The following is a 24,603-nucleotide window of genomic DNA, read 5'->3' on the forward strand; positions in this document are numbered from 1 at the left end:
TTTCATTGTCTGCATCAGTATCCTATTGGATCTGATCATTTGGATGTTATTTATATGTATTCAAACGAAGTGATAGCATAATGTATGTTACTTCATATTATAGCACAATACCTGACAAAACACAACGGCGAGACACAATTCTGTTAATAATATACTTTAAAGTTCTATGGGAATATCGGCTCAACAACACCGTGTTGCAACTGGTATGTTTTCTAGGTATGTTATCATCAGTAAAAGTAATAGAGGTAACGGGGAAAATTTGTTGTCCTGTCTTCTGTCTCGTCACATGTTATGTGCTCTATTGGGTATATTTTATTTTAATGTTATTTTGTATATATTTTCTTTGACTATCGATGCTAATATACTCCCTGGTGCTCCCCTACAACCTAAAATACACTCTGTACCATGTTTGAGGTCTTCCATAAATCTTTACTTTATGGTAATATTTTGTACCATTTTTCTCAGACACTTTAAACTTGTGTATAGGGGGGAGGGGGGCATTGGGACAGCCTTAGCTGCAATTTCTGTAAAATTGCTATCTACCACAAAAACCAAACTGTCACCTACCATGTCACCGAAACAGACTGTTAAGTTACTTTTCAGTATAACCAGCAGCTGGCTTGGGGTCATGTCTAGGTGTGGTCTGGTTTTTCTATCTCTCCTTAATATTTCCCTGATAGTAATTTGTAATTGTTCCTTACTGAACCCTGGACCAAATTTATCCGTTGTTTACAATAATGTCCATGGTTTCCTAAATACACGCGATTTAGCATCAGGAACACCACCACTAAATATGACCAAGATACATGAATTCCATGGTTATATATACAAACATAAGCCTCACATCATTATTCTAAACGAGACATGGCTGAAAAATTCCATTCTCAGTAATGATGTGCTCCCTGACAAATACAAAGTATTTAGGCTTGACCGATCCTTAAGATCGCATCCAGTGGATGCAACCCAGCCCAAGAAATTCAGAAAAAACGGTGGTGGTGTTCTGATTGCCCATAGAACAGACATTGATATCTCGAGTCTAAAGTTCTCTAAAGTTAGTGTTCAAGCTGAATTATTATCCATCATAATTAAGACTCAGTGTGGAAGAAACTTTTGTATATCAACATTTTATAGAGTAGGAACGCTTGGCTTAGATAATTTTGAATCTTTCAAGAAACATTTTGTTACTTTAGCATCTGCCAGAAAATTGCAAAGGCACATTCTGGTAGGTGACTTTAATTTGGCTTCGATTTCCTGGCCAGATGGTCAGTCATCTTGCCAGCTACATTCTAGCTTTGTAAATTTTCTCACTGATGACCTCGGACATACACAACTTATTAGCTCCCCTACTCACAAGTCAGGCAACACCTTAGATCTTGTGTTCACTAACATTCAAAACCTTATTAAGAATGTTAAAATTTTAGATCAAAACGAAATGTGTATGTCCGACCACTTTTGTATCACATTTGACATTGATATTAAGACCAAGTATATTAAGCAGCCTAAAAGAAAGATCTTTAATTATAGTAAAGGTAATTTTAGGGGCCTGAATTCTGAGTTATTTAGCATCGATTGGGATAGTATATTTGAGTGTAATGATCCTTATCTTGCCTGGAGTCGATTCAGAAAGAAAACAACAATTTCAAGAAAACAACAATTTTATTTAGTATCAATTAAAGCAAACATAAATATATTTTATATATAACTAGCAGGACCTTTTTACCAGATATCTTAGGGGACTTGGAGTAGCAAGAGAATGGATAGAAGGTATATACCTAATACAAAAATACGTCAAAAAGAATCCAGGGTGATACAGGATCGGAGAGTGCAGACCGTAAAGTTTACGCACCCACCCTTGCCTCCTAAATTCTTGGTTGGGTAGGCATTTATGCGAACTTGGTCGTTTATACTCCAAGTCCCTTTGTTAAAAATTAATAAAATTTATCTCAGGAGTTAACTTCATTCAACAATAATAATATCAATATCAATTTATTGCATAAATTTAACTATCGAATACAGGTTTGATTATCGAATATAGGTTCGATTATCAAATATAGGTTCGATCTGATATAAATTTGTAAAATAAAATATTTAATTATTAAAAACATTACATCAAGTGGTTAAAAATGGATCTGAAAGCTTATCAGCTTATAGTTCAATCATGATAGTAGAGGAGTTCTCGGTGCAGCCTGTGACCGATGGATCCCTAAAAAGACCATTAAGTCTCAGTTCCAGCCCCCATGGTATGACTCCGAATGTGATCATCTCCTACGAAATAAGGAGAAATGGAGAATAAGGCATAAGGGGAGCAACTCTGAGTCTCATAAACAAAAGTTTCGTGCATTTCGCACAAAATTTAAAAATTTGATGGACGAAAGAATGAGACTCAGTGTTGAGGATGACTCCGATGATGCTCTTATCTCCAAGAAATTCTGGACCTACGTTAAATCTAAATCAAAGTCAACCAGGATCCCTGAAACTGTCAAATATCATAATCGCTTTCGAAACAATCCATCTGATCAAGCTGCCCTTTTTAACGTATATTTTTATGAGCAGTTTTCTCAAGAGAGCGATTATGGCATTGACATAGATTTTCGTGATGATTGTTTTTCAAGTCTTGTGTTTAGTAGAGAAGATGTTCTGTTGATTCTTAAAAAGTTAAATCCTAACAAGGCCCCAGCCGAATTAATTATTATATAATCAAGTTTATTTTTCTCGTTAGTTGTCATCCGGCCAAACATTAAGCAACTTATATTGCAGTACCATTTATCATTTAGTAATCAAAATATGTCATTGTAATTTTGCATGGCTGAAATGTAACGCTTGATTTATATATATAATAATTAATTGAATTTTCAAATAAAAAAAATATAAAAAAGTTTAAAAAGTTAAAAACCGTTAATTTAAAAAATAAATAAATAAAAACAAATTCATGAGATATTTATTCCCTTTCTCTTGGCAACACACGGATTTTTATATAAATATTGGACTTGTTGCTTCTTCTTTTCGATATAATTTACACCCTCTATTTTTGCTAAAACTATATTTGACACTTCCCAAAAGTTGCCTGTGTCTACTAAATTATTAGTCTTTTTAAATTCTTCTAGATTAATTTTAAAATCAATAACAGACACTGAATTTCTAACAAAAGATGGCAATTTATTCCAAAAGCTGATAACACGCTCTGATAAAAAATTATTAGACAAGGTTTTAATATTTCTATCAATATTGTTAGATTTAGTGCTAACAATTTTATCTCCCGATCTACTTAAATTGAAAATATCTTTTCCATACTCAACCAATCCATTTACAATTTTGTAGGCTTCAATCAAATCTCCTCTAACCCGTCTCTCTGCGAGTGTTGTAATCTGTAAGGCATCCAACCTTTCACTGTAAGGAAGTGTTCCAATATCATCAATAAGGCGTGTGAACCTTCTCTGGACATTTTCCAGTTCAATGATAGTAGCCCAATTCCCATGGCAGGCAGGTGGAGACCACAACTGAGCACAATACTCCAAGTGGGGTCTTATTATAGTTTTATAAACATTTCTCATAGCATTAATTTCTCTTATAATGAGATTCCTTGTAACCCATGCAATCATACTGTTTGCTTTACTAATACAACTTTTAATATGTTTCGACCATTTCAAATCTGAAGAAGTTAAAACTCCAAGATCTTTCTCTGCTTCAATACATTCAAGTGTAACACCACTAAATACATATTCTTGAAGGGGATTTTCATTAAATGGAACATGCATTATTTTGCATTTGCTAGGATTAAACTTTAACAGCCACACATTTTGCCAATTTTGCAAGCTTTCTAACATATTGAAAGTGCTTTCAGTGTCATTGGCATCCATAATAACTTTAAGATCATCTGCAAACAGTTTTGATATACCATTAATACAATCAGGCAAGTCATTGATAAAAATGACAAACAATAAAGGACCTAAAACAGACCCTTGTGGGACGCCTGATAAAACATCACGAAGGTAGGAATATGCTCCACCAACAAATGTCTTAAATCTTCTTCCAGATAAAAAGTCTTTCACAATATCTAAAGTGTTACCACTTATACCCAAATTTCTCATTTTTGTAAGTAGTCTATGATGTGGAACACTATCAAATGCTTTACAAAAATCTAAGTTTAAAAGAAAAGGTCATTCAAACAATATATTCATTCTATTAAATCAAGTGATGAAATTGGCAGAACACAATACATAGGTAACAGAAATGGTCCATTGTTACCAATATTTTTGAACTTGAAACAAACAAATATATACACAAAATTTTTAAAAACATAATTTTCTCCATCGTAAGGGCAGTGATGAGGCTGTATAAACTTCTGATAGAGGGGTCTCATGTAGCATTGCTGTCTATCTTCTTTCCCCTGTACCCACATGGAGCAATAAGTGTTGTTCTTGCATTGCAAATCTTATCCTCGTTCTTACATGTCTTACCACATCACAATATCTCTCCTTCCTCTTTATGGTGATGAGGTCTGCTAATCTGTTGAAAAATTGCTTATATTCTTTCGACATACCTCCGGATGTGAGAAATACAGCCGGGTGAAGGTTGCCTTCTCCACTTTCAACGCTCTCTCTGAATACTCACCCTTCTTCTTGTTCTCGTTCATTTCATATACTTCTTGAAGAGTCTTTGTCCTGTTTGATAAGCAATTGGGGTGTGAAACCCTAATTTCATTATAAGTTACTGTGTGGAATGAATTTGTAGTTTTGTACTTTTAACACTATTGACTGAACTTGATTCATACTGTAGCATAGGATCGAGAAATTCCACTGGATGGCCTCCTGTTAATGGTTATCCTGAAGTCTAAAGCTCACAGACAGATTCTGAAAACTAGTTTATTCTGATTATAGATCTGAATTCAACATGTCAGATGGTAAGTGAGTGACGAGTGTAATATTAACTTTGACTGTAGAATAAACATAAGTTAAGTTATATATTTAACCAATTCATATACATATTTACTAGATTACAAAAGTGTTTGTTTATCAGGTTCAACAAAGTGCTCTACTAAACAAATAGGAGCTTTTTATAAGCGTAAAATTTATTAGATTACTTAGTTTGGTAACAACAAAGTGGTAATTAAAGACACAGTACTATTCAATGTCCAAATTTCTGAACTTAATTATATAAACCTTTTAGATATCACTAAAGCATGGGCTGGAATTGGAAGCATCAAAGCATCTGTGAGTAGTTTTTGTAAAATAAGATTTTTAATAGTTGAACTCCAAAGTACTGTGCCCAAGAATAATTTCCCACACAATGTAGTGCACTTAACCTAGAGTTATTAGCTATCATTAACGTCACTAAAATTATTCAGGCAAGTGGTCTTGAAAGAAAGATAACGTCCTACAGAAATTCTCAAAAAAGTCAGGATCACCCTCCTACCAGATCAGTTTTTGAAAACATGGACCTTACAAACAACAGCAGAAACATGGCAGCAGACACAATTCCCAGAACAATAGTTGGAAACCTGAATCAGAGAACCACTTCTTCACCACTTAAAAGTGGTCGTACTGATGTGGTTTTCAGTGACATTGAGAGTGTCTCCACTATTCCATCACGTCCTCTTAGAGATCCTAAAGCTATTGAAGAGGGAATGATGAAGTTGAAGGAGAAGATTTTAAGGCAGAAGCAGCTTAGTGGACAAGCTGCCAAGAGAAAAGACACTCAAAAAGGAGAAGAACAGCAAGTGAGGTTTCTTGACCCAGAGGAATATTCTGTAAGTACATCACAATACACACGGGCACCTCAAGTTGCTCCGAAAAGTATTGTCCGCAAGAGAAAGAAAGCCACTGCTCCAGCTCTTGAGAACAATTTTGGTTGTAATGAGCCCCAGAAACCTGTTAAAAAGACCTTTCAACCTGTTCAACCTAGAGCCAAAACGCCTGAACCCAAGCCAGTGATCAAGCAGCCTGTTCTTCAGCGTAAGATCAAGACTGGTGATGGTGGGAAATCTGCTATTATCACCACATCTTCATGGCGCCAAGGTGCAGCATTAACAAGGAAAGTTTTGGGAAACAAGACACAGGAAACTACTAGTACAACCAGCATCACAAGTGATACAACTTCTACAAAATCCATTTCAGTTGCCAAGAAGGAAATTCAGCCTGTCAGGAAGGCCAAAAAGCCCAAAACTCCACCGAATGTTCCAAGAAAGCCTAGAAAGATAGAAAAACCACCTGTTGAGGAGCCTCCAAAAGTTAAAGCTCGCCACTACAACCCATCTGATGTTCAGAATTATATTGAAAACACGAGAAAGCAGAGGAAAAAAGAAATGATAACTGAGAAAAGAAAGCATGCTGAGGCGGAGAAAGAAAAAGAAAAGCGTCTAAAAGAGCTATTTAACTTTCAAAAGAAAGCACTGAAACGAAGCACTGTGAACCCCTCACCAACTTCACCATCTCCACAACCAGGCAAGAGGATATCAGTTACAGATTCTGATTCTAAAACCAGAGCTACCTCTAGTGAATCATCAGATAAGGAGAACACTATCAGTGAAAAGTCTCTTCCTTACATACCTCTTATACCTCCATCTGCTACTATGAGGTTTCTATTCCCAACTACATTTAACTCTTTTTGGGCGATAGATAACTATAAAACATAAAAATTTCTTTGTGAAAATTGATGCACTGCCAATACTGATGCCGGAAATATCAAGAAATTGTTGGTCGTTTTAAACGCCCTCCTTGTGTTTTAGGCACCAGCAGTTTAATTTATTTATTGCAGTGACTCAAACAAGCGAAGCTCTCCGCCTGAGAAAGATGATGAAATCAATATGTCGGATAGTGATGGTGACGAGGCTGTAAATACTGACGAAGAAAAAGAAAACTCTGTAAGTAGGATTAGCAGGCCTAGGATTGATATGAATAAGCAGGCAATTATGATTAAATAGGATTCATGGTTTGGCGTTTAAATACAAGAAATGTAATTAAATAACGTAACAGATAAAAGAAGTCAATCTCCTGGATACTTACATGGATCCAGGTAAGCAGGAATCGTTCACTTCAACATCGGCTCTGTACAACGAGCAGAGACAGAGGATGGACGCTATCAGACAAACTGCATTAGCTCTCAGGTTTGTTGATCATCATATTTGTTATCCAAGTGATGTGTATCACCGAAATTGAATTTAATGAACCTCTATAAAAATAATCAGTCAAATTGTCAAGACGCGTCATTTGAACTCAGCCGTGTGCCCGAAAAATCAGCACCATTTTTATGAGTTCTTGTATTATGTTACTATGAGTGGTACTGACTATATGATATATATTAGGTACCATGTCAGTCCAGAACAGACTTCGTGTAATACATAATATATTTTATTCGGAATGAAAAACTCTGAAAATGTCTAGTTAAACATAATTTTGTTTCATTTACCAGACAAAAGATCTACGAAGAGACGAACAGACTTACGGCGGAAGCTTCTCGAGCGACCAATTTCACCTCCGGGCTCCCTCGCTACAACTCACAACAATCCCTACCAGGTAACTTTTAATTATGCGTATAATTATTAATTATGTGTATAATTATTGCGAGATAATTGAGTAATAACATAATTGGACACGTCATATTAACACGGATTTTGATTTCTAATAAGCGTCTATGCTTTCGAGTGCATCATCTGAATTTGTATCAATATTTTTTCCCTGATTTGTACGACCTTTATGTGGTTTTTGGATTAAAACTTGCGTGATTTTAATAACGATGTTTGTTTTTTCGTTTGACCTACGAATAAAAGTGAAACTAAATAATCACTTACTACCTAGGAGCTAAAAATATCCGAGAAGCGTGGGTAGAAAGCCAAGAGTCTGGTAACGACTCTACTGCTCAAGATAAGACTGATAATAGTGTTTCTGAAGAAGTTTCTAGAGCGTCCTCTATTGACTACAGGTATAACTTCTTTTTAATGAAAATATCTACATTTAAATGAGTTTAATGTCTGAATCGTACAAAGCTTGTAGAGGTGTACACTGGCGCTCGATCCTGTTGCGCCGGTAAAACTCTCTTCGCTGACACGACGGCAGCTTTCATGCCAACTTGATTATTCGGCGTTAAAAAACAATTACTCAGTTAACACAAAAGCCGTATGTTGTAGCATGGAATATCACATGACTGACATGACAAACTTCAGAGATTACCAGATACCGTCTCCTCCCAAACATGAAGTGACACCAGAACCCTATCAGTATCCACTCACAGCTGATCCGTACAGCATTATCAACGTCTACGCTAGAAAACGACAATTAGGTTGGTTTAGAGTAATATTTGTGGTATCATGTGAATTTATTATCTATCTGAGTGTCTTTCTTTGGACGCTGAAAGATTTTGTAGACCCCTTGATGTTAGTATGTGGCTAAAGCTGTAAAGTCCTACATCCAAATCCATTTATAGAAAAATTATAATAATTATATTATAGAACGTGCCCTAAATAACAGAATGTAAAATGTAACATGTATGTAAATGATTCAGAAGAGAAGAGAATTGAGGAAGAAAAGAAAGAGAGAGAAAAATCAGAAGATAAGGAGAGATTGGAGAGAGAAGCGGCTCTGCTGGTGATGAAGAAGGAGCGGGAGGAGGAGCAGGAAAAACTACGCGAATTGGAGCGTCAACTCTTAGAGGACAAGGTTACTTCTAGATATTTTTAAACGGATAAATATCTGAGCAAGTTTTGAACCTGGTTCAAGAAACAGACTAATGGAATTAGTCGGTCCTAACTACTGTTGCGTCCCCCTCTTGTTTAATATTATTCCCTCCCAGGTAGCAATATCAGCACTGGAAGAGGAGCGCAGGACTCACAGCAGATTACACGTGACGGATATAGAACACGTGACTGATATGGAAGGGTCTGATATTTCTGGTAGCAGTGGAGCGGGAGCTGATACTCGTAATACTGAGTCAGTGAATTATAAATATCATTTATTATAATATAACAACTCATGATATACCTGCTTGTACTTGGAGTAGTAGCTTCTAGATTCCGTCTTTAAGTCTAAACTGATATCTACAACATCAGTTGTAATTAATAAATAATAATTATCATGATGCAATAACCAATATTTAATTCAGCAATCTCTGTAAAAAGCGATAATACTCATCACCAATAAAATCATCCAAATCGAATAATTAACCTCACCGTGATACATGATAACATTACCAACAACAGGTCGCTGCTGAGGACCAGCTGCTCAGACAGCAGCAGCAGTACAGCACGTGACAGGTCACGTGACTCATACCACTTCACACCTGACAGAACGGAGGATGCGAACCTGGTGTCCCCCGCCAGCGCGAGGAAAACCTTATCTTTCTCTGAGGAGGATACTCCTGGCAAGGTTACTGGGAGATTGCTTATGTTTTATTCTTTATGTGATGGGTTTACGAACTATACGGCTATTACAGCTTCGTAAATAAGAAGTAACAATCTTACTTGCAAATCAGAACGTATACTCTCAAAGTATTAAGGCTTGACATCACGTGTCATATAAAGACCACCAAACACAGAGCTGATGCTATGTACACTAATTACTCTGGTTATTAACTACATTAATCACAAATTACACTAATCATTAATTAAATTAATCATTAAGATATGATTATAATTCTAACACGCGATTGTCACTATACCCTGAACTGTGTTCATAACCCCTACTACCCCCTCAGCAAGATGAGAGTGGAGTGTACTCGCCTGGTGCGTTGCACCGCAAACTGCGCGGCGAGCTGGCGCGCTACGATACATTCAGCGCTGGGCTAGAACATGCCACCACATTGGAGCATACTCAACAATACACTGAGTCTCAACACGACACTATTGCTATGGCTAGGGCCATGCAGGTACCTTAAATAAATTACTAATCTATGTGTATTTATGTCTATTTGTATTCGTGTATTTATAAAGCTGTCATGTACAATTTCATGAAATCATGCTTCCAATTTGTCTGTATGATGTGTATATGCACGATGCAGATGTCGTTATATACAGAAGAACATCGAACAGATGACATGCAATGTGTTATTTGATTACATCCCACAGCGTGAGAAAACTGAGCATGCCTCTGAGATGACAGAGTTGCAAGAAAAGCTGAAGAAGGACATGTTGGCGTTCCAGGAGAAATTGCAGCATGTCCAACAGCAGACCATGTTGACTAAAGCTGAAAACCTGGCTAAGGAGGCTGAGGTGGGTTGAACAAGATAATACACTACTTTTATATTCAGAATGTTTTATGTCATCATTTGCCCTCATTTTGTTATAACTAGAAATGATCCTATCCCTTATCCAACTCAGTACAGAGCACCATAGTTAACCCTTGTTTCAAAATCTCAGATAATTCCAGGCACTAAGTAGCAGGGCCAGCGGTTGTGGGCCCTAGGTTTTCATGATATTCAGTTATAGTTTTGATTCAAATTTGTACCGTTAGATTACTTCAGATCAAAGCTAAATCAGCAGAAGCTGCTCTACAAGCCACACATAAGATAGCGTCTAGCCAGGATGCTACGAACAAGGAACTAATCAACATGGCTCAGCACATTCTCAAGTCTCACACCAAGAAATCAGGTACTTTAATTGGCATATATAATGTACTTACAGCATATTGAAGTTGTCGATGATCAATCGTAAGCGCTATCAAATTGGTCACGGCCGTTAAATTAATTTTGTTGAGTTAGTGCAAGATTGGGGGGGGGGGGGGGGGGGTCCAAGGGGAACTTTGGGGAACTTTGGGAAAGTCCCCCAAGATTTCTAAAGTTCCCCAAAAAAAAGTTCCCCAAAACTCCCCAAAGTTCCCCTTGGACCCCCCCCCCCCCCCCCCCCCCAAGATAGGTGACCGTTTGGATTGAATGCGCGGCAATGATATTGCTAGTTTTTGAAAAACCAGCGTATAATAATGCCCTTTTTCAGCGTCCTGTATAGTTTGGCGCGCAATTCGAAGCGTGCGTTTTGTTTTGATCAGCTCGACCCGGCCATGGTTTACAACAAAGAATAGATCTACGCTACATAAATAGATCTATATCTATATTACAGTGAAATAATGTCAGATCAGCGTTGCTAAAAAGTCATAGTCCGAAATCCAAGTAGAAAATCTGTTACCATTAAGGTGTTTAAACCAAGAGAAACTCATGATGTCGCTCTAAAGGCGAGTGCATTATATCGTTCAAGCTAATAGCTAACAAAGAGATAGAAAAGCACGCAGACCCTTACAGAAAAACAACGTGAATTGTGAAGAATGAAGATGCTTGAGATATGTCCGTGTGGGTGTGGTAAAGGAGTCGACTATGTGATTGTGATGGAGTGGAGTGCAAATGTAGAGCGCAAATGAAGGGGATGCGGAGTAATGGTGATGTCTCGTACTGTGCCATGCGTTCCGATAGACAACGCCTTGATCGAATTATTGTTATTAACTAATTACTATAAACCACTGCACTGATCGAGTCAATAAAATGACAGAGTTGTATCACTTGTTTCATCACATTATGAAGTGGCTACTATTTCAGAGTCCACCCCGACAGAGTCCACCCCGACAACAGCCTCGTTCTCAAGAGACGCTGGTAGTGAGTCTCCGTACACCCCATCACAGGTTACACCCAAACTATCGCAATCAGCTGTGGATGATATTAACGATATAACTGGTGAGTTGCTCTTTAATTTTATTCACATATATCTGTTCCGTGTTCATAGAAATTGTCTTCCAAGCCCAACGTTATGCCCTTTCTCAACTTGTTAATTCTGTGTGATACAAATGTAGCATGGGTCATAGTGACTTGTGTGTCAAGTATTCGATGTTCTTATATCAGAAACAGATATCACAGAGTCACTACATTTGTGAAAGAACTGCGAGGGAGACAGGAGTTAGCAAATTGCTCATGACTCTGGACAATTTACTGCGTTTATTTATTTATTCTTTAATTTATTTAAGTTTTATGTTTATTTAATATTTATCCGTCCTGAATATGCATTATCAAAGCATTATAAGCTCAATCGAATTATGAATTTTTTCAAAGCCATATTCTTGCTTGAAGCTGTTAAATCCCTTTAAAAGTTTAAACCATATTGCAATATATTTAGATTTTACAATAAAAAATGTAGTTACTATTGTGGTATGTAAAGTTATTTATTAATCAAACTCAAACGGTTTTATCTTTGTGCTGGTCGTGTTATTTTAGCTGTCTTTGTTGATACCAACTGATTTAAGCTGCAACATTTCTTTTAGTCCATAAAAGTCTGACAAACAATTTGATGAAGAAATCCAGTCTCCAGAGACCCACATTTTCTTAATTGACAATAAATGTTACAGTCACAGGATCGGAAGCCCTGTCGCCAACAGACACGACCCTAAACGTGACCTTTGAAGTGGACAGCGAACTCAGGACTCCTAGCCCGACCAAGAGTCGACCTTTGGACAGTGTTAGTAAATTTCCTGGAAGATTTGCTTTGGGCATTCTAGAACATTCTTTCCATTGTCAGTCTAAACTCTAGAAATATAACCTTTTAAGTGGATAACATACATTATATATACATTATTTTTGAAACACCCTGTATTATATAATGTTAATAGTCATTAACTATCTCCAAACTAAACTTGACATCACATCCCCCTCAGGATATACCAGAGGAGATCTCCGAGCAGATCCCAACCTCTTCGCAACAAGACATCCCCACAGAAGTATCAGTTTCATCAGCATCAGAGGACCCTGAAACTCCGATGACAGAGACCGGAATGACAGAGGAGCCGGTTACACCGGTCTCCAGGCGGGGCCTGATGATGGCTGATACTCCCGGCAGAGACGCCGATGTGGAGACCGAGTTCGAGAGTTCTCCAGAGAAAGGTAAGTTTATTGTTTGTGGAATAGTCTTTCTTCCTACTGTGATATGAAGGATAAAGCTCTGGGGTCTGCTCTCCCCGGCCTCCTCCTCTCGATATACATAGATCAATCCTACGATTTAGTTGTATCACGTCGTGACCCCCACGGTCGTTTCACTATGGTAGAGTTTCTACGATACAGGGGGAGCCGCGCACTCGTGCGCGGCGGGTCATACAACGTATGACAACGATTTAGATAGTTTTTTAAACCTAAGAGCTCTTTCCATGTAGTGAAATTTCTTATGACAACCGAAACGAAGGAAGTCCTAAGTCGATCGTAATAAAATTAAGGATACTATTCCTCACTTTTCAGCTCATGAGTCATTCAGAGCTGTACTGCCGTCTGAATCCCACCGAAGAAGGATGAGTGCCTCTGATGCGGAATCGGTCGTCTCTGTTAACCTCTCAACAAGAAAGGTGCGATTCACAATTGCCGCCTGAATTTATATAATAAAAGTTCGGCGAATTTTAAGTGGAATTGTTGGGTATTTCTTCGTAAAGGTTCCACCTTAAAGTATAAAAATCACTTATTTTGTGTTCTAAGACTCTAAATTTTCAGATTCAATCAAATTTTATTCCGGTTTTAAAACTTTTTGTCAATTGTCATTAACAAAACCATGCATATCATTAAGTGCATATTTGAAAAATCAACATGTAATCAATTTAATTCATCTCCCCATTAACAATTATTTTCTACCTACAGGATAAATTCGCAACATTCACACTCGAGCAAGTGGACCATTACATGAAAAATGACAAGCTGAGGTCTAAACATCAGAAAGCTCTGCTGGACCTACGACAACAAGCCGTAAAGGAGAAAACAAACGCAAAACTTCAATGGATTGATATCAAGAAAAGGTTTGTTATCTGATAAATGATAATCATTTCAGTTCTAAGGAAAAGCAGGATATCATATTTAGGAAATTCATTGATCTTCAGATTTACGAAAGCGACAAGATTTCTGTGTGTCCAAATCCAAGTTGCCATGGTTAGTCCCACATCCTTTACTCCACAGTAATTCCGTACTATTAATACCGCACAAACCTGCAGCGCCTCCTTACCTTCTACTACACTGTGCATTCTCTGCAACTTCCGATTTGAGAAGGTCACGTGTCACCTTGTTAGACCACGTGATTGCCTCGTTAATAATAACGGTTACAATTCGCACCGCTGCAGACAGGCTGCATTGATTGGCTCGTTCTCCAGATAGCTTGATCACGTGACGGGTTCCTGTTAATGTAACTAGCTGTCTGTATCTCGCTCCAAATGTGCACGTGTGCAGAGAAATTTGCACGTGTACAGAGAAATGTTACACGTGAGCTTAGTCGTGCTTGTACACACCTGTCTTTCTTTAATGCGTGTACCTGCTTTTATTAATTTCACCCCTATTCGGACTATTTTTGCAGTAACAGCTGCGTATTTATATTTTGAAAGCTGATTCGTTTAAACCAATTATGTTAGGGCCCTATTTTCTGACTTGTTACTTTGATTTGGTCGCAGCTGACAAGTTTCACGACAGTAAAATTTAACAACTATCTTGAGCTGCAAGGTTGTGTCGATTTTAAGTAATTTTGCGGATTGTTGCACTTTAGTACCGTATACATTCCCCGTTAGCCGTTCCATAATACAAACATTCTTTGACTTGATCTTGCTAACCGTGCATCTGCTCTACCCAAGCTATCTATTAAAGGTCATCATGAGTTCTTCCTAACGACTCTAAATCATGCTGTACTTCGATCAATCTCCGACAGTTGATCCAGTCACCCTCATCGTATCTATTATCCTTCATGGGTTCATTGTTAGATGTTTGGATTACTGTCTCAGGTAGCTAAAGTAAAAGAATAAAGATAAAATAAGATACTCTGGCCCTCAAACTTACAAACATGCAAATCCGCGTCATAGAATTGATGATAATTTAAATTTATCTTCATGTTTGGAGGATAAATTACCAACACAAAGAATGATATCTTTTTCCATTTTCTGTTTTCTTATATTCTATTAAATTCCCCTAGACGGATCCAGAAGAAAGGATACGACGATAAGATGCCACCCCTACTCAAACAAGAGAAACATATCCTAGCTACATTGGCATCAGAACAGGAGGAGATAAGGAGACTTGCAGCAGTACAAAGAGCAGCTCAGGTAAGAAATATTTCCTTGTGTTTGAATACTTTTCTTTAGATACCAAATCAGGCAGTAGAATAGCAACGAATGTAGCCTAATTTTATTTCAAGCACAAACCTTTCATGTTTAACAACACTTTGATATCGACTTTCCTCCCTTAATTCCTCCCTTAATTCCTCCTGTATTTGCAGGCAGAACGAAAGAAAATGTTGCTGCAACAACGTGAAATATCACACATCCAGGAGCGAACAGCAGCTTTCAGAAGGAAGATTAAATACGCTGAGGAGCATCCCACTGATTTTGAGGATGGTGTGTCCGATACGGACGCTTCTGAGTACACTAGGATCTTCTCAGAATATGGTGAGTTTGCAAAATTTCGGTAGTAAATTTAGTTTGAACTTAGTAATTTCCCCAATTTCCTGGTAGATTGAAATTAGTTATAACATGAGTTTGGACGCATTCTTGTTTATGTGTTTACCATGTATGTTTTTTAGTACCTTTTTCGCAAGGCTATACCCCTCTTTTCTAGATACAGACGTCAGCAGTGTTTATGAGGCAGATGATATGAAGATAAAATCCCTAACAGACTTTAACCAGAAGATACAGAAGGAGGGGGAGGAAGTCAGGAGACTCCTTGATTTGGCACTGTCAGAGAAACGGGAAACTGAGAAGGTAAGGAGCAGAATGAAAATAGCTCACACAATTTAAAAGTTCGGGTTAAGGTTTTAATTTATTCTTTTAAGCATTAAAGTAATTTTTCTTTTTGAGGGCATTTAGAGTGCTTTCAGCTTTGGCACGATTTAGAGCAAAAACCTTTAAATTCAATTGCCGATAATAACCTTCACACTGAGAAATATTTAGCCCCGGCAACAGGTGAACTGGGCGGCATTTTTATTAACTGTAAAGTGTACATTACTAAGGACTTATGTAACCTACTATACAGTATTAATATTTTATACATCGTTGATCGTGCCTATTGTTATTGGGCCTCATGAGCATCTGTTAAGGGTCATAAAATAGTAACTTTATCATACTGATACAACTGTATGGGTATTATGAATAAATTTGTGTCCATATGTTGTTGTATTCGAAATTGCTGTCGAAAACGTGACCACCAGGAAAATGTCACCGAAATTTCAGATGTAAGTTAAGATAAAATATTTCACTTGAACTCTTTGATTGTGAAGATACCAAACTTTCAGTTTTCTTGACAAAAACCGGTGAGCTCGGGGGTCCGTTTGTTATCGTCTCTGTCACCGTTAATAATGAGTTACACTTCCTCAGATCGAGCAAGAGTTTGGGCTATCCTCAACCTCTCGACTCCCCCACGGTATAACCCCTCTCAACGATACCAGTTCCACCCTCAAAGATGATCTTAATAACACTCTCAAATACTCGGAGGTAGAGTCCAGTACCCCTTATAGAGGACATGTCGGGCCTGTACCTGACTCCCCTGCTCTCTCTGTTATTGATCATGAACACAGTTCCCTCGAGGTAAGCGTCCTGGGTTATCACTCATTTCTTCTGTTGGATGTTTGGAATCTTTTTATGAGTTTTAGTCCACATCTAGCAAACTTATTTGAAGTTGAATCGTTCATTAGGTTTACAACAACCAGCTGACAACATTAAATAATAATTATTGTAGGAGTTGGAGGGTCGAATACAGAACCTAAAGAGTGAGTTAAAGAGGAAGAAAGATGAAGCAAGGACGCTTCTAAAGAATCAGCAGCAGAAGAAAAAGCAAGCCCTTCGACAGCAGGAATTAAAACTCCGAAAACAAATTCAGGTTTGCTTAAGCTAGCTAATATTTTGTTGTTCGCCTTCACAAAGGAACATTTAAGCTCACCAAAGAGTAAAATTTGATTCGTTTCATTTCAAACCTAACAAAACTCTCCTCCCATCAGACTGTTACAGACGTTATAGAGAAACAAAAGTCACAGATCTCCACAAAGCTCCGGCAACACTCTCCCTCCCGTTCAGATCGAGGTGACTCCCCCGTCAAGCGCTCCCTGGTTAAAAGCCACAGTTCCCGGTCTGACCTCTCAATCTCTCCGGATAGTTCTAGAATAATCTCCATCACCTCGTCTCTCTCTGATAAGGATGTGACGGTTTCAGAGAAGAAGGAGGATGAGTATGTGTCAGAGTCTATAGGGAAATCTACTCAGTCTATCAGTGAGTCGGTGGAGCGGGAGAAAAAGACCGCGGCTACCACTCGCTCAGTTTCATCAGCCGTTTCGAGCAGGAAGCAAGATGACACTTCCAACTCCATTTCAGAGGATCTGAGCAAGTTTTCTGAAGCTTCCTACCATAAACTGTTACCTAGTACCACTGAGTTAGACCCGGCAATACACCTTTCATTCCCTGAATTTGACAAATCACACGAGTCCATCAAAGCATCCGAGAACATCAAATCTATTGGGGAGCTAGAAGACAAAGACGACAGTATATCTGATAGACCCTCTATATTCTCTCTACAAGAAGTAGGTGATATTGTTGACGATGACAAGGCTCCATATAATGAGTCCCCTCAGCCTTCATTCCATCTCGAGGTAAAAGAGGTGCTGGAAGATCTATCTATCTCGTCTGGAAGCAGCATCAATGACAACACAGATGTCAGTATCAGCTCCTACAAGAATCTTTCCCACAGCAGGCTCAGTCAACCAAAAGATGATAGCATATCAGAGGAGATTTATGAGGCTTTAATTTCAGAGAAATCAAGCTATCACTCCAAATCCCTGTCAAAGAATCAGAGCCGATCTACCAAAGCGGACCACTCATCATCCAAATCAGACTCCAGTTCTCACCATAAAACCATATCAGAGAAGTTAGCAGAGCTGAACCTAGACGGTGGATCTCCAACTCTCAACAAGTTGACCTCTAAATCTTCTGTAAAACACAGTTACACTCTTTCGTTTGACGAGGGTGAAGATGTAGATGATGATAACGACGACTTCAAGTCCTTGCTCTCAGATATTGATGAGTCTCTGCACAAGTCTGCTGATATCATGTCCGCGGCCAAGTCCTCGTCGCCTGGTTTGGTCAACGTGGAGTTGGATGTAGCGGCTCTTACTCCTGTATATGGTAAACAGTTAAACATTCTTATCTTATTTACATAGCTATTTTTATTTCGCATATTTGCTCGATATTTTAACCTTTTTTATGTCAGCCTGTTCCGATTGATTGTGCTTTGGTGAATGAAAATGGATTGGCTGATATAATTGTCCAATAAGTTAACAATAGTAATAAGAGTAACTTGTTTGCAGCTGCTCCAGACTCCGTCTCTGCTTCCTCTAAAACTAAGGGATCAAAACAACAGACCCTAAGAGGAGAGCTGATGAAAACCTGCTCTATATCTACTGAAATTGAAACTGATCTGGAGAAGTCACCTCGTGTCGATAAATCACGTGACAAAAGTGAATCTTCAGAGAAATCACGTGGAATGTTCTCGAATTTGAGCGATATTTCTTCTCCTACTCCAGGTTAAAATAATTAAATCTCAAATTTTGAATTTTTGGAAATTGTCTTTTTAAGTAAATATCCACACTTATCTGAAATCATGGCCGTTTCAATAACCAAAAACAGATTCAGGAGACTCATACATTCCTTTACCAGGATCAAGCACAGACACCAGATCAACAACAAAACGACTCGACTCACCTGACCAAGTCCATTCCTCCTCCAAGTTCCCACTACAACCCACTCCCCCGCTCCCTCTCGCTCCCTCTCCAGCCAGCAAGTCGTCCCTCCTCCCTTCTCCCCCTAAATCCCAACAAAGTGCTGGCAACCGGATTTTATCGGAGAGAAGTCAGAGCCTCCGACAGAGATCTTTTAAACCTCCATCTGTCCCAATTACTAGCGAGGTAGGTTATCTTGTAAAGTTATTAATTAAAATTGATTAATAGTCTTGTAACGTTCGCGTTAGTAATTAAACTTAATTAATGGTCATTAAATCGTTAAATTTTGATTATGTCGCTTAATTGTGTACGTGAATATTAATAAACATGATGTTTCAAACTTCAAAGGGTTGATTGTTAATAAAAATAATGACAAATTAAAATAATGTAATATTTCCGTACAATCCATAAATCTTTTTAATGCAGTTTTATTTTGAAAATTGGATCAACTCTCCGGGCTGCAGAGATGGTAAAACGTATTCATTTAACTTACAATCGTATTGGTAAACTTTTCTGTTCAAAACTTAATTGCATTTGCGAACAAAACTACAAAAACAGTAGTTCGGACAAAAACATTTGATGCTCACGCTTTGAATTGAATTAAACCATCAACCGTCCCACAGATATTTATAATTATTCAATCTCACTAGTTAATGATCGCTAATTAATTCATTATCTATATCTTGTAATCGTATATCATATCCAACATACTTATTCTCAATAAACAAAGCTCTATCGCCACACAAACAAGCTTTACCCCACGTGACTTAAACTCCGTGTCACGTGTCCAACATAGCACTAAAATAAACCAACATGTACATCCGCCCGGCTGTATATATATCTACACTCCTTATCCAGCTTTTTAATTGCCCACAATTACGAGCCTAGATGATTATATTGATGTTACCGTGCTAACAATCAGTGCCTTTTTGCTCGATTAATACCTGCTCTTTGGTCTTGTGTTGATATCATCACAACTCAGTGAGCTGAATGATACTTTGTTGTTAAACGAGGTGCCAGTTGGTTTGATGTGCAGATGTTTGTGTTGATAGGCCTATTTGTCCTTGTCTTCAGCTGCTCTTTAGTTTTATCAGTTTACGAGTTCCAGAATACTCTCTTCCCTCCGACTGAGCTATAGGAAACCGCCTGTTAACTCAGAAACACACTCGCACAGAACGTCTCCCTGTAATATCCAGGAGCTAACTAAAGGAATCTTTATCATCTGAATGCAGCTCTTTACGAAATCAAACTCTCGAAAAAGATATATCTGCTCTCTGGGCTTCATTGGAGATATAATATGGGTTGTATCTACTCCAATTTATTAACGGGTCAGACCGGTCCCATAATCTCGTACCGCCGGTTCCAAACAAGCCTTAACCGGACACGTCGTGTACCTGTTATAAAACAACCTGCCAGTTACCATGGTAACCCGGTGGGTGCTACCAACCCGTCAGCAGCCCTGTTTCCTGGGTTTGAGAGGGTTCCTTCTCTTCCTTTCAAATTACCGGTATGAGATGTTAGTGGGGGGGGGGGCGGGGGGGGGGGTGATCGTCATCTTGAGTGTCTTGTATAAAACATAATCTGCAGTACTTGCAGATTATGTTTTATAGAAGACACTCTTGACTCTTATAGCTGTAATGAACCCAGGCCCAGGTAGTTGAGACTCTCTGTAAACAAGTAACTGTTTCCACTAACCCATCCCTCTCAGATCGAAGAAGAGTTCTCAGTGGCAGATGAGACTGACATAGATCTAGACGATTTCTCTCAAGATGAAAAGAGTGAGGGTCAGGTTTCACTGAAACACGAACTAGCTCTTTCGAAGCATGACATGCCTCAGTCGAGACAAGAGTCCAAATCGGACGGGAGTGAGGCTTCGTTTTCGGCCAGCAAAACTATGTCAGAGTTGAAGGAGTTGATGTCTGAGCCATCAAAACGTTTCAGGAGTTCATCAGGTACTTCACTATTTTCAATTTCCGTTAAAATTGATGGATTTTTGGACTTCCCCTTCCCCATTTGATCTAAAAACTTAGATAATCTTATCAAGACATATATTCATAGTTCCTGAAAACGATTTACACTGAACTATTTTAAAAGCTCCTGCTTAATAAACTTTTCGTATCATTTATATGTTTTAAACAACCCCCTCCAGAAAGTTTCTCAGTTCCTGTAACAGGTTTACTATTTTCTCATCGACGACGATTAATTTATCTCTCCCTAGGATCCACAACTCCTGTACAAGGAGATCCTCTATCGCCTAAAAACGTAACATCTGACGAAGACGAGAGGACTATATCAGAAAAAAGTGACCAAGATGTCATAACGGAGACACATAATACCTCAACACCACGTGAGATCTCCACAGAACCACGTGAGATCAGCACAGAACCACGTGACGAAGCGGGACAGCTTCCTGAGGAGCTTGTGCACGAGATGCTGCGCGCGGCGGTACAGAAGATGTTGAAGATTCGACAGAACAAGGTCCAGCGAGAGCTGAGCTCCTCTCCCAAATACACGGAGCGGTCCCCCACATCTCCCGAACAGGGGTCTCCAATTAGAGGAGGTGTGTTTTTTATATTTTATAACTTTGTGTTGGTAAAAATTTCACTTCTGCTTCAGCCCTTAGTGGTCGTTCACATAGTAAGATATTACTTTTTGGACAATTTTTACCCCCCCCCCCCCTCCGTTAAAGGAAGGATTTCTATTTTACTATCCTAAAAACCTTCAAATTACCTTTAATCGGACGCTCTCGTTCGATAAAACAATTTATTGTTTGGGACCATGTCAGGAAGTCAGGAAAGAAAAGCACATCAATTAGGGCATTGCAGACGAATGGCCTAACTTTGTGTTATACAATATAACGGGACTAAGTAAATCAAAGCGCAACATCAACCGTAATGCTGATAGTAACCTTGTCTCAATACCATAAGCACGCCCTCAAGCATCACAGAATCAATTTCACTGCATACCATCTCAGTTACACTGCCAACAATTCATCAGCAACAACGGCATGATGCTATGCGACTGATAACAGTCGTAAAAACAAAATTTTGGAATAGCTAGCTAGCTGTAGCTATGCGCCTGTTTCCACTCTAACAACTCCAAAAGTGCATTAATATGATAATTTCAACTTAACAATCATAAAGGCAACTTTATCTGTGCTCAGCTATGTTTTGTTCGATAAGCTCCATTTTAATCGTTTCAATAATATCTAATCTTGTGTGAGTTTTTCACTTGAGTAAACATTGGCTGGTTATACTTCGGGCCGGTCCCCAACAAAAAATATGCCGCAGAACCAGATTGACCATCTTTTTGTTCTCAGAACCCGCAATATTTAACGACACGCACCGAGACTCAGATTTGGAGAATGCTCTTGCGCTTGCTAGAAGTTGCACCACCACAGAGGAGAGATCTACTGTAACCACTCCCGATGCTCTCCCTGCACCAAAGGTCAGATTAGAGCACTGTGGAATACATTTTATGTACCTTTTTTACTTTTGTTGATCGAGTTTTTTCTTTGTAATATTTGATAATACTTTATTTGAATATTTTACTAAATCAAATTCTTGTTTTATTAACTAAACTTTCTTGAATTAATTAACTAAACGTTGTTAAAAACTGGTTTAAAACAGATCACAGTACAAAACACGAGCTCCTCAACCCGAGAGTTGGCAGTAGCAGCAACCCGACACCTGGTCTCCTGTCTCCGGGACAAGAGACCCTGCACTCTGGACACACTCCAGCTCCAGGAGGAGTTCTCAGAGGATTTCAACCAGGAGGAGAGGAACCAGGGCAGGGTTTATCGGGAGTTAGTGGTTAATACCACGCTGGAGTGTTATCGGCAGATTGATCTGGAGTATAATCTCTCTGATAGGTAAATTGATATTTACTTTGTTTTGGCATTTAAGTTGAATACTGTGATCCCCTAAAATGTGTTTCACACTTTTTCAACTATGTTGTATTTTCTAAATGAGTTCTTTGTCATGTTCAAATAATACAAATTAAGAGTAAAGTCATGATAGATTATATGCGTTGAATTAGAGCATTTTAAACAATGTGACTGATGTTTTAGGGACAGAGAAGAACTGCCGCCATGGAAAGCAGCTATAAAACGACAACCTCGCCCCCATTGGATGAAGGGGCTGCCCAGCAGAGTTACCTTACATAACATTGAGGACTACCTACCTGATCTGGTGAGTGACGTCATACAAAAGATCACGTGACCTTTAGAAAACACGCAACAAAACTGATAACACACCTTTTCATTGCATTGCTCATTTTTTCCCAGCAAATTTCGATTGGGCGCCAATCCTTTGCAGCTCGTAGCTTTGATTGCGATCTCAACAAGGTGTTATTCCACTGTTGATCTACCCCCTCTTGCAGGTGGTTCGAATACTGGGACTTTCAGAGGACTGCAAACCCAGGAAATACCACAACATGGAGAGCATTCTAGCTCAGGTAAATAGTTTTAAGTCAAATTTCTCAAATAGTTACCCAGGTAAATAGTTTAAAGTGACATTTCTCGAATAGTGATATTTTGTAGTATTCTGAAATGAAGTTGAGCGATGGGAGGAGTCCGAGAAACGATTGTTACTTGAATGCCGTGAGAGAAAAGTAATTGTCATTCTCACGACACTTCGACAGTCCCTTATTTGAGTTGTCTTATATAGGCTGGATAAATTTGGTTGCTGACTTGCTGTCACGTGACACTAGAAAGTTAACTCCTTAATTCTAGCATACATATTCTAGATATAATGATAAGGTACACGCTTCTGTTAGTAGTATTATTCTTGCCCTTTCTAATCTAATTCTGAACCAGGAAATTCGAGACGAGGAAGCGGAGTGGACGGATTACGACTCGGACGAGCTGGTCGTTAAATTCCGAATCGCTGATTCCATATTCGAGAATTTATTAAGGGAAACCATGGCTGTTTTCTCAGCTATAGAGAGCAAATCATGAGGCAAATAGATATGGCCTAATGCGAATGGTTCAAAATTGTTAGTTTTTCTCATGACTATTCTAGACTGATCACTTGGTTGCTCCTTCTAATGCAATCCAATAATAGCAACGTGGAAGAGCACAAAGAATCACTGCTCACACACATGGAAAGAAACGGATCTTGCCTCCACTTTAGTAACAGCTTCATTTCATATTAAGTTAACTGTTTATATATTGTACAGAGCTTTCAGACGTTTTATTTATTATTTTTACGTGTTTCATGGCCATTTCTTGGAGTTGAACAGACTTCATTGTTCAGAAAACCAAATTGTTTTTTCTGAAATTTAGGTTAAATTGTCCGTATAATATAGCGATAGGAGAGATTTCAAGTAATAACGTTAAATCCAGAATGAATGCACCTTTCAGAAATATTAGAAATGGTACATCGAGTTATCCTAATTACTAAGTTGTAGTGATCGATTTAAGTTTATTTGATTTGCAAAGGTTAAAGGTTCTTTCAGATCATTATTATGTTTACATGCTTTTTGTTATTGTTAGACAAGCAACAAAAACAGAGGGGATATTTCAAAGTTGTCGTAAGTGACATTTTGCCACATTTACTATGTATATTGATATTTATGTTTACCTTTGATACGATCAGAATTGTTCTCTTTAATTTAGTTGTAATTAATTAATAAATGGCCGTTACCGTGGGAAATTTTGTATCACGTCGTGACCCCCACGGTCGTTTCACTATGGTGTTTCTACGATGCAGGGGGAGCCGCGCACTCGTGCGCGGCGGGTCATACAACGTATGACAAGGGAAATTAATGGAAAAATGGACAGTCTGTAAAATTTTAATCTTGCTAGTAAAGTCAAAGAATACGATTAGTCCAACTGATCAGTTTTATTTGAACCGAATTGCAGGTCCATTACATAAAGCATTCAAAGTTAATGTAATTTCAAGTATGGGTAAGGAAAATTTAGACTT

At 38.4% G+C, this 24,603-nt stretch overlaps 1 protein-coding gene across 3 annotated transcripts; it reads left to right on the plus strand.

Annotated features, from left to right (window-relative positions):
- Nucleotides 1–4,774: 4,774 nt before the first annotated feature.
- Nucleotides 4,775–23,901, plus strand: LOC134820334 (centrosome-associated protein 350-like). 3 transcript variants are annotated; one of them, XM_063830580.1, is made up of 34 exons: nucleotides 4,775–4,900; nucleotides 5,167–5,210; nucleotides 5,345–6,573; nucleotides 6,754–6,859; nucleotides 6,972–7,102; nucleotides 7,408–7,511; nucleotides 7,794–7,917; nucleotides 8,159–8,274; nucleotides 8,497–8,651; nucleotides 8,785–8,921; nucleotides 9,191–9,356; nucleotides 9,685–9,855; nucleotides 10,055–10,198; nucleotides 10,450–10,576; nucleotides 11,497–11,646; nucleotides 12,312–12,421; nucleotides 12,618–12,843; nucleotides 13,192–13,295; nucleotides 13,582–13,736; nucleotides 14,891–15,020; nucleotides 15,194–15,362; nucleotides 15,532–15,674; nucleotides 16,287–16,496; nucleotides 16,648–16,788; nucleotides 16,907–18,083; nucleotides 18,266–18,481; nucleotides 18,615–18,862; nucleotides 20,385–20,628; nucleotides 20,895–21,236; nucleotides 21,996–22,123; nucleotides 22,306–22,547; nucleotides 22,746–22,866; nucleotides 23,057–23,131; nucleotides 23,493–23,901. In XM_063830580.1, exons 1-34 carry the CDS (start codon nucleotides 4,891–4,893, stop codon nucleotides 23,631–23,633), a joined length of 7,236 nt encoding a protein of 2,411 aa, XP_063686650.1. In that variant the 5' UTR covers nucleotides 4,775–4,890; the 3' UTR covers nucleotides 23,634–23,901. The 3 variants fall into 3 exon arrangements, with proteins under 3 accessions (XP_063686650.1, XP_063686652.1, XP_063686653.1); XM_063830582.1 differs by having other exon boundaries at nucleotides 12,318–12,421; XM_063830583.1 differs by having other exon boundaries at nucleotides 11,512–11,646.
- The last annotated feature ends 702 nt before the right edge of the window (nucleotides 23,902–24,603 follow it).

Source organism: Bolinopsis microptera, chromosome 9, assembly GCF_026151205.1.
Source record: "Bolinopsis microptera isolate Bmic1 chromosome 9, MBARI_Bmic_1.0, whole genome shotgun sequence".
Lineage (NCBI taxonomy): Eukaryota > Metazoa > Ctenophora > Tentaculata > Lobata > Bolinopsidae > Bolinopsis > Bolinopsis microptera.

What these genes read in the sequence shown, in the direction of transcription:
- LOC134820334 (XM_063830580.1), top strand. An exon ending in ACGAAGAAAAAGAAAACTCT is followed by an intron (nt 6,860 to 6,971) that starts GTAAGTAGGATT and finishes ATAACGTAACAG; the next exon opens with ATAAAAGAAGTCAATCTCCT. An exon ending in ACGTTTCAGGAGTTCATCAG is followed by an intron (nt 20,629 to 20,894) that starts GTACTTCACTAT and finishes ATCTCTCCCTAG; the next exon opens with GATCCACAACTCCTGTACAA.